The sequence below is a fragment of the Oncorhynchus gorbuscha genome, linkage group LG16, assembly GCF_021184085.1.
Source record: "Oncorhynchus gorbuscha isolate QuinsamMale2020 ecotype Even-year linkage group LG16, OgorEven_v1.0, whole genome shotgun sequence".
Classification (NCBI taxonomy): Eukaryota; Metazoa; Chordata; class Actinopteri; order Salmoniformes; family Salmonidae; genus Oncorhynchus; species Oncorhynchus gorbuscha.
The window spans coordinates 89,728,944-89,739,482 of NC_060188.1; the positions used below are offsets into that span (position 1 = coordinate 89,728,944).

Genomic DNA, 10,539 nt, shown 5'->3' on the forward strand with positions numbered 1-10,539 from the left:
TGTAGTGGAGCAGGTTGAGAGCTTCATGTCTCTTGGTGTCCACATCACCAACAAACTAACATGGTCCAAGGACACCAAGGCAGTCATGAAGAGGGCACATCACCAACAAACTAACATGGTCCAAGGACACCAAGGCAGTCATGAAGAGGGCACATCACCAACAAACTAACATGGTCCAAGGACACCAAGACAGTTGTGAAGAGGACACGACAAAGCATATTCCCCTTCAGGAGACTGAAAAGATCTGGCATGGGTCCTCAGACCCCCAAAGGATTCTACAGCGCACCATCGAGAGCATCACTGCCTGGTATGGCAACTGCTCGACCTCAAGGCACTACAAAGGTTAGTGCGTACGGCCCAGTACATCACTGGGGCACAGCTTTCTACCATCCAGGACCTCTATACCAGGTGGTGTCAGAGGAAGGCCCTAAGAATAGTCAACGACTCCAGCCACCCTAGTCAAAGACTGTTCTCTCTGCTACAGCACGGCAAGCAGTACAGGAGCGCCAAGTCTAGGTGCAAAAGGCTTCTAAACAGCTTCTACCCCCAAGCCATAAGACTCCTGAACGCCCAATCAAATGGCTCCCTGGACTATTTACATCCCCACTCTTATACTCCGCTGCTACTCTCTGTTGTTTCAACCACTCCACAAATTTCTTATTAACAAACTATAGTCTTGGCAAGTCAGTTAGGACATCTACTTTGTACATGACACAAGTCAGCTAGGACATCTACTTTGTGCATGACACAAGTCAGTTAGGACATCTACTTTGTGCATGACACAAGTCAGTTAGGACATCTACTTTGTGCATGACACAAGTCAGTTAGGACATCTACTTTGTGCATGACACATGTCAGTTAGGACATCTACTTTGTGCATGACACAAGTCAGTTAGGACATCTACTTTGTGCATGACACATGTCAGCTAGGACATCTACTTTGTGCATGACACAAGTCAGTTAGGACATCTACTTTGTGCATGACACAAGTCAGTTAGGACATCTACTTTGTGCATGACACAAGTCAGTTAGGACATCTACTTTGTGCATGACACAAGTCAGTTAGGACATCTACTTTGTGCATGACACAAGTAATTTTTCCAACAATTGTTTACCGACAGATTACTTCACTGTATCACAATTCCAGTGGGTCAGAAGGTTACATACACTAAGTCGACTGTGCCGTTAAACTGCTTGGAAAATTACAGAAAATGATGTCATGGCTTTAGAAGCTTCTGATAGGCTAATTGACTAATTGAGTATATGTAAACTTCTGACCCACTGGGAATGTGATAAATAAAAGCTGAAATAAATCATTATCTCTACTATTATTCTGACATTTCACATTCTTACAATAAAGTGGTGATCCTAACTGACCTAAGACAGGGAATTTTTACAAGGATTAAATGTCAGGAATTGTGAAAAACTGAGTTTAAATGTATTTGGCTAAGGTGTGTGTAAACTTCCAACTTCAACTGTACAGTATTGCCCAAAAGTTGAGAATGACACAAATATTAATTTTCAAAGTTTGCTGCTTCAGTGTCTTTAGATATTTTTGTCAGATGTTACTATGGAATACTGAAGTATAATTACAAGCATTTCATAAGTGTCAAAGGCTTTTATTGTCAATTACATGAAGTTGTGTTATGCAGGTGAATGAGGACCCAAAAGCGACTTGGCGAAAACAGAGTCTTTAATCCAGTAAAGTAACTTTACAATCAAAAGGCATAATTCTACTCGTAATGACGAGAACAGACTGGAGACTTGATCAAGAACTGCAGGTTGCCTCGGGAAGGCACTTGAACGTAGCAGACTCAGACACCTGCTCACCACGCAGCATCTGAGGGAAACACGACACGACAGGGCGATACATAGACACAGCACGGTGAACAATAGACAAGGATCCGACAGGGCAGGAACGGAAAACAAGGAGAGAAATAGGGACTCTAATCAGGGAAAAGGATCGGGAACAGGTGTGGGAAGACTAAATGATTGATTAGGGGAATAGGAACAGCTGGGAGCAGGAACGGAACGATAGAGAGAAGAGAGAGAGGAAGGGAGAGAGAAAAAGGGGAACGAACCTAAAAAGACCAGCAGGGGGAAAACGAACAGAGGGAAAAGCAAAATGACAAGACAAAATAAGACAAAACATGACAGTACCCCCCCACTCACCGAGCGCCTCCTGGCGCTCTCGAGGAGGAACACTGGCGGCAACGGAGGAAATCATAGATCAAACGGTCCAGCACGTCCCGAGAAAGAACCCAACTCCTCTCCTCAGGACCGTAACGAAAAACGATAAAAAGGGAAACTAGGGTACTACTCTAAAAAAAAAAAATGAGACACGGGTAGAGAACTGAAAGCTTTAGAGCAAACAGGACCAAACAGGCCAGGAGAGTAACAACTAGGGACAGACTGAGACACAGCAAGGGCAGGAACAAGAACAGGAGAGATGCGATGGCAGGGAACAGACTGAGACCCAGCAAGACCAGGAGCAGAAGCAGAATTTTTTTTTACCAGACTTCTTCTGCGCGCAGTCCGAACACGCAGCCACGAAACGGCGCGTGTCACGCTCCTGAGTAGGCCACCAAAACCGCTGGCGAATAGAAGCAAGCGTACCCCGAACGCCGGGATGGCCAGCTAACTTGGCAGAGTGAGCCCACTGAAGAACAGCCAGACGAGTAGAAACAGGAACGAAAAGAAGGTTACTAGGGCAAGCGCACGGCGACGCAGTGTGCGTGAGTGCTTGCTTAACCTGTCTCTCAATTCCCCAGACAGTCAACCCGACAACACGCCCAACAGGAAGGATCCCCCTCGGGATCGGTAGAAGCCACAGAAGAACTAAAGAGACGGGATAAAGCATGAGGCTTGGTGTTCTTAGTACCCGGGCAATAAGAAATAACGAACTCGAAACGAGCGAAAAACAACGCCCAACGAGCATGACGCGCATTCAGTCGTTTGGCATAACGGATGTACTCAAGGTTCCTTTGGTCAGTCCAAACGACAAAAGGAACGGTCGCCCCCTCCAACCACTGTCGCCATTTGCCTAGGGCTAAACGGATGGCGAGCAGTTCGCGGTTAGCCACATCATAGTTACGTTCCGACGGTGACAGGCGATGAGAAAAATACGCACAAGGGTGGACCCCATCGTCAGTATCGGAGCGCTGGGACAGAATGGCTCCCACGCCCACCCCCGACGCGTCAACCTCAACAATAAACTGTTTAGTGACGTCAGGTGCAACAAGGATAGGAGCGGATGCAAAACGCTTCTTAAAGAGATCAGAACAACAATCATACGACCGGTGAGGAGGAAGGGAGTTGGTTCTGGACCGACTGAAGACCGTGCGCAGACCATGATATTCCTCCGGCACTCCTGTCAAATCACCAGGTTCCTCCTGAGAAGAGGGGACAGAACAAACAGGAGAAATAGCAGACATTAAACACTTCACATGACAAGAAACGTTCCAGGAAAGGATAGAATTACTAGACCAATCAAAAGAAGGATTATGACACACTAGCCAGGGATGACCCAAAACAACAGGTGTAAAAGGTGAACAAAAAATCAAAAAAAAGAAATGGTCTCACTATGGTTACCAGATACAGTGAGGGTTAAAGGTAGTGTTTCACATAATATACTGGGGAGAGGACTACCATCCAAGGCAAACATGACCGTGGGCTCCCTAACTGTCTGAGAGGAATGTCATGTTCCCGCGCCCAGGCTTCGTCCATAAAACAGCCCTCTGCCCCAGAGTCTATTAATGCACTGCAGGAAGCTGCCGATCCGGTCCAGCGTAGATGGACCGGTAAAGTAGTACATGTACTTGACGGAGAGGACCGTCTAGTAGCGCTTATCAGTCGCCCTCCGCTTACTGATGAGCTCTGGCCTTTAACTGGACATGAAATGACAAAATGACCAGCGGAACCGCAATAGAGACAGAGGCGGTTGGTGATTCTCCGTTCCCTCTCCTTAGTCGAGATGCGAATACCCCCAGCTGCATGGGCTCAACACCTGAGTCAGTGGGGAAAGACGGTAGTGTCGGAGAGAGGGGAGACACAGTTAACGCGAGCTCTCTTCTATGAGCTCGGTGACGAAGATCTACCCGTCGTTCAATGCGAATAGCGAGTTCAATCAAAGAATCCACGCTGGATGGAACCTCCCGAGAGAGAATCTCATCCTTAACCTTAGCGTGGAGTCCCTCCAGAAAACGAGCGAGCAACGCCTGCTCGTTCCAGTTACTGGAGGCAGCAAGAGTGCGAAACTCTATAGAGTAATCCGTTATGGATCGATTACCTTGACATAGGGAAGACAGGGACCAGGAAGCTTCTTTCCCAAAAACTGAGCGATCAAAAACCCTTATCATCTCCTCTTTAAAGTTCAGATAATTGTTAGTACACTCAGCGCTTGCCTCCCAGATAGCTGTGCCCCACTGCCGAGCCCGACCAGTAAGGAGTGATATGACGTAGGCAATCCGAGCTCTCTCTCTTGAGTATGTGTTGGGTTGGAGAGAGAACACGATATCACACTGGGTGAGAAAGGAGCGGCACTCAGTGGGCTGCCCAGAATAACATGGTGGGTTATTAACCCTAGGTTCCGGAGGCTCGGAAGAACCGGAAGTAGCTGGTGACACGAGACGAAGACTCTGATACTGTCCTGAGAGGTCGGAGACCTGAGCGGCCAGGGTCTCAACGGCATGCCGAGCAGCAGACAATTCCTGCTCGTGTCTGCCGAGCATCGCTCCCTGGAACTCGAGAGTAGAGTAGAGAGAATCCATAGTCGCTGTGTCCATTCTTGGTCGGATCCTTCTGTTATGCAGGTGAATGAGGACCCAAAAGCGACTTGGCGAAAACAGAGTCTTTAATCCAGTAAAGTAACTTTACAATCAAAAGGCATAATTCTACTCGTAATGACGAGAACAGACTGGAGACTTGATCAAGAACTGCAGGTTGCCTCGGGAAGGCACTTGAACGTAGCAGACTCAGACACCTGCTCACCACGCAGCATCTGAGGGAAACACGACACGACAGGGCGATACATAGACACAGCACGGTGAACAATAGACAAGGATCCGACAGGGCAGGAACGGAAAACAAGGAGAGAAATAGGGACTCTAATCAGGGAAAAGGATCGGGAACAGGTGTGGGAAGACTAAATGATTGATTAGGGGAATAGGAACAGCTGGGAGCAGGAACGGAACGATAGAGAGAAGAGAGAGAGGAAGGGAGAGAGAAAAAGGGGAACGAACCTAAAAAGACCAGCAGGGGGAAAACGAACAGAGGGAAAAGCAAAATGACAAGACAAAATAAGACAAAACATGACAAGTTGATGCAAAGAGTCAATATTTGCAGTGTTGACCCTTCTTTTTCAAGACCTCTGCAATCCACCCTGGCATGCTGTCAATTAACTTCTGGGCCACATCCTGACTGATGGCAGCCCATTCTGGCATAATCAATGCATGGAGTTTGTCAGAATTTGTGGGGTTTTGTTTGTCCACTCGCCTCTTGAGGATTGACCACAAGTTCTCAATGGGATTAACGTCTGGGGAGTTTCCTGGCCATGGACCCAAAATATCTATGTTTTGTTCCCCGAGCCACTTATTTATCACTTTTGCCTTATGGCGCTCACCTTGTCGTCTCCGGACAAGCTTTTTTCCAGATGCCCCAAACAATCAGAAAGGGTTTTCATAAAAAAAGGGCTTTGCCCCAGTCCTCAGCAGTCCAATCCCTGTACCTTTTGCAGAATATCAGTCCTGATGTTTTTCCTGGAGAGAAGTGGCTTCTCTGCTGCCTTTCTGGACACTAGGCCATCCTCCAAAAGTCTTCGCCTCACTGTGCGTGCAGATGCAGTCACACCTGCCTGCTGCCATTCCTTAGCAAGCTCTGTACTGGTGGTGCCCCGATCCTGCAGCTAAATCAACTTTAGGAGATGGTCCTGGCGCTTGCTGGACTTTCTTGGGCGTCGTGAAGCCTTCTTCACAAGAATTGAACCGCTCTCCTTGAAGTTCTTGATGATCTGATAAATGGCAAATGTATGTGCAATCTTACTGGCAGCAATATCCTTGCCTGTGAAGCCCTTTTAGTGCAAAGCAATTATGACGGCACTTGTTTCCTTGCAGGTAACCATGGTTGACAGAGGAATAACAATGAATCCAAGCACAACCCTCCTATTGAAGCTTCCAGTCTGTTTTTCAAACTCAATCAGCATGACAGAGTGATCTCCAGCCTTGTCCTCGTCAACACTCACACCTGTGTTAATGAGAGAATCACTGACATGATGTCAGCTGGTCCTTTTGTGGCAGGGCTGAAATGCAGTGGAAATGTTTTGGGGGGGGGGATTCAGTTCATTTGCATGGCAAAGAGGGACTTTGCAATTAATTGCAATTCATCTGATCACTCTTCATAACATTCTGGAGTATATGCAAATTGCCATCATACAAACTGAGGCAGCAGACTTTGTGAAAATTAATATTTGTGTCATTTTCAAAACTTTTAGCCACGACTGTACATGTACATAATACCTCGGCTAAGGTTATGTGCCCCTGCACATTGACTCTGTACCGGTACCTCCCTGTATATAGTCTCGCTATTGTTACTTTACTGCTGCTCTTTAATTACTTGTTACTTTTATTTATTATTCTTATTTTTTATTAAACTGCATTGTTTGTTAGGGGCTAGTAAGTAAACATTTCACTGTAAGGTGTATTTTGCACATGTGACTAATATACATTTGATTTGATTGGAAAAGCAGCCAGATAAAAACACTTGTCTCCATTTAGCACTTTTCTGTAAACGCAACATTTTATTATGAAGAGAGATCATTAAAATAGTTTTGTGGAGATGATTTAGTGTTCAGGTCAGATGAAGTGCGTAGTCCTCTAGGGGTCATCGCTGTCTTGCGAGGAGAGAAGAGGAGAAACATTTTGGAGAAGACAAGAGGACAGGCAGTGGAAGAGAGGATTCATTTTGGGGGGAAATGATAGAATCCACACAGAGTTTCAGGGGGGTAGAAGATGAGGAGAGGAGAAAAATGTTGGGAAAGATAGCAAAGTTGCAGGGGGAGAGGATGAGGAAAAACATGTTGAAGCTATCCACAGAGTTGCAGGGGGAGAGGACGAGGGGGAGGAAAATGAGTGGAGAGAAGCAGGGGAGAAACTCGTTGAAAATAACCACAGACCTGCAAGGGGGTAGATAACGAGGACAAGGACAGGAGAAGAATGTTGGAGAAGATATCCTTATGCATGTTACTGATTCTATGGCCTTAAGTCCGTTTAGAGTAAACTAACGGATTTACCCAGGAATGCCTCGGCTTAGGAGGGGAGGAGAGGTTAGGAGAGGATAAGAGAGGAGAGGGGAGGATAGGAGAGGTTAGGAGAGGAGAAAGAGGAGAAGGGAGGATACGAGCAGGACAACAAACTGCTTGAGACCACCATCAATATTTGGAAGAACAACAAATCAACAATTACACACGCCACATATCAATTAAGTGTGACCGTGGCAGGGCTGGAAGCACTCTATTTCTCCTCTCTCGGGCCTAGCTGTATGCAGACAGAGCTCTCCCGCGGGAGATGGCTAGAAGCTAGCTGTAGGCTAGATACAGCTCTCAAGCAGAAGACGGCTAGAAGCTAGCTGTAGGCTAGACAGAGCTCACCCGCGGAAGACGGCTAGCAGCTAGCTGTAGGCTAGACAGAGCTCTCCCGCGGAAGACGGCTAGCAGCTAGCTGTAGGCTAGACAGAGCTCTCCCGCGGAAGACGGCTAGCAGCTAACTGTAGGCTAGACAGAGCTCTCCCGCGGAAGACGGCTAGCAGCTAGCTGTAGGCTAGACAGAGCTCTCCCGCGGAAGACGGCTAGCAGCTAACTGTAGGCTAGACAGAGCTCTCCCGCGGAAGACGGCTAGCAGCTAGCTGTAAGCTAGACAGTATATGCAATAAATAAAGTTAATGTAAACTTTACCTTGTGTATTCTCAAATCTATACCTCCTGTATTCTCAAATACAGGAGGTATAGTAGAGCATGGTAGAGTAGAGCATGGCGCTTGTAACGCCAGGGTAGTGGGTTCGATCCCCGGGACCACCCATACGTAGAATGTATGCACACATGACTGTAAGTCGCTTTGGATAAAAGCGTCTGCTAAATGGCATATATTATTATATATTATAACAAAAGTCTATTTAAATACACTAAGTAGCACAGATATAATGGAAGGGTCCAAACAAGCTCTTCCTAGTAGTCTCACCTATCTGTTATAGTTGTCAGACACGGTTTCAGATCTGTCATTACCATCCTTTTTCCAGAATAACATTTATTGGTTGATGTATTTGCCAATAAAACATAGCAGCACCTGATGAATCTTTCTTTTTTCTCCAACAGACACTCAATCCAAATACCATCACTGTAAGAGTCCAACTGTTACAGAAAAAAAAACAGGCAAAATGTGCCTAGCCCTGTTCCGTTTAAACATGCCTCAGTCATTCCTATGCCAGATAGAGAGACAGGGTCATGTTAGCCCATGGTCCGTATTAGTAGAGCCCACAACCATGAGTTAAGATGTAAAAGACAGATTCTTACGAAAGGGAAGAAATACCAACTAAAATTGGCGATAAACTCTTGAGCAATGCCTGGCATGACGATGGAGAGACATCCTACACACATTTCAACACAGTGAGCGAGCTGATAGGCAGCCTATCATGTGGTAACTTGTTACAATGCAGGTGGACTGAAATGCACCCAGCTGCCTCAGATACATAGGCACATTTCTTTCCTCCTGTAACACCATCCTTTCTCTCGTTAGTTAAATGAACAACGTATGAAGACAACAGTGAGTCTAAGCAATAACCACAGTAATCATTTAAAGACCACATCACAAACAGGGGGCTGAAATAACATGATGAAGTTACGTGTGTTACGTGTGTGTCATTCCCCGCCAGTGCCAGACAGGAAATGCAGCAGAGTAATGAGTCTCTCACGGTTATGGACAGACACCCATGCAAAGGGGTTCAGTTTTAGATGGATGCACTGTGCTTTGTTAGAAGGTAAATCTATCTAATCCGTGTGTTGACCTATTACAATGTAATTACATCATTGACTTTCCAATCATTATTGACACATTGCCCAATACCATTACATGAAAGCAATTAGACAAATTATAGGTTTATTTCAACCACCTACACTTCTGCTATAGGAAAAACTACGTAAAATATCTAGACATCTTTTGGTGTATTTATCTCTGTATATGGTAAATTACGTCTGCCTTACATGATGTATCATTCAATATTTTAGCCAATATGGTTAATCAATTCATAAAAGCATCGGCTATCCCATGAAGCCGTTTACAACTCTGGTCACTGACGGTTTGTTCTCAAATGCTATATAGGCTAGGATCATTGATGACATATGATTGACAAATTATGGTTCCAATTTCATTTGCTCTCTTGAACCTACTGTATCATTTGGAATGACTTCCATAGCAACAGTGAATCTAAGTCTGGTCACTGACTGTTTGTGATATGCAGCATCACAGCAGCAAAACAACTAGCCCCCCCCACACACACACAAAGGCAATTATAGTTTAGTACCGTAATCTCAGCTCACAAGAGAGAATAATATTCTACATTGCAATGGAATATTAGAAACTTAAATGAGCCTACCTGTAACAAGTTGTCACCTCTCCAGTTGGTTTTAAGCAAGGATATTTGGTTGTGGCAATCTTATTCTCAGAACAGACTTCACTGTAAAATAATAACATTAGGCTATTAATGCACGTCCTTCAGGATAAATAATATACAACCTACCGCAATATAACCCAGGTATCCCGTACAATGTTTCTCTTGATATCTACAGCACCGTGCGTAATGTCAAATCCAAACCGATCAAAAATGACCCAGGGCGCGCGACGCGTGGTATAGCCTACCTGTTCCCATCATCCTGATGCTCCCTGTAAGTCCACTGCAAACTTCGCGAGAAGAAGAGAAACATCATAAGAATCCTCAGAAGAGTCCCGTTGCCTTTTACATTCATTTCCCCTGGTCAAGTCTGAGTCGCATTCAGTCCCAAACACCTGTATCATTCCTGTAACCGAAGCAATTATTGTAGAGTTGAAGAGCGAATGGAAAGTTGAAGTGATTGGACATTTCCAGCTGCTCTCGCGTCAAGTTAATAGGCTATCCCAAACTGATGACTATTTCCTCTGTCCCTCCCACCGCTGACTTTTAGAGTATGTCTATGAATTCGCCAGGCGCTCACTTTCATATGAACTGCGCATCAATTAACACTAAACTTCTCTGCTGTTTATTTGACACACGACGAACGCTTGATAGACTGAGGAAGTGTGTAGTGTTTGCGAGTCAAACTTTTGTCTTGTTTATTTTCTTCCAAGAAAACCAGTTAAAATAACTGAAGTGATTAATAACGGTCTCAGAGGATAGCATTTTGCGTATTGTCACAATTTTCGTTGAATCCTGGGCTGAAATTAAACAATAGCTGTTGCTGACATCCCAAATGCTATATATGATATGATCATTGATATGATCATTGATGAAATGTAATTGA

At 45.2% G+C, this 10,539-nt stretch overlaps 1 protein-coding gene across 2 annotated transcripts in view; it reads right to left on the reverse strand.

Moving 5' to 3' along the window:
- Positions 1 to 10,177, reverse strand: part of ccbe1 (collagen and calcium binding EGF domains 1) — a 146,639-nt gene extending 136,462 nt beyond the window's left edge. The window contains exons 1-2 of one of the 2 annotated variants that reach the window (XM_046306757.1): positions 9,902 to 10,177; positions 9,639 to 9,719 (exon numbers count right to left, since the gene is read on the reverse strand). In XM_046306757.1, the coding sequence (XP_046162713.1) occupies positions 9,639 to 9,719; positions 9,902 to 10,008 (188 nt within the window). In that variant the 5' untranslated portion in view covers positions 10,009 to 10,177. The remainder of the gene's footprint in view (positions 1 to 9,638; positions 9,720 to 9,901) is intronic. The other variant, XM_046306756.1, reaches the window with a different exon arrangement.
- Between the last annotated feature and the right edge of the window lie 362 nt (positions 10,178 to 10,539).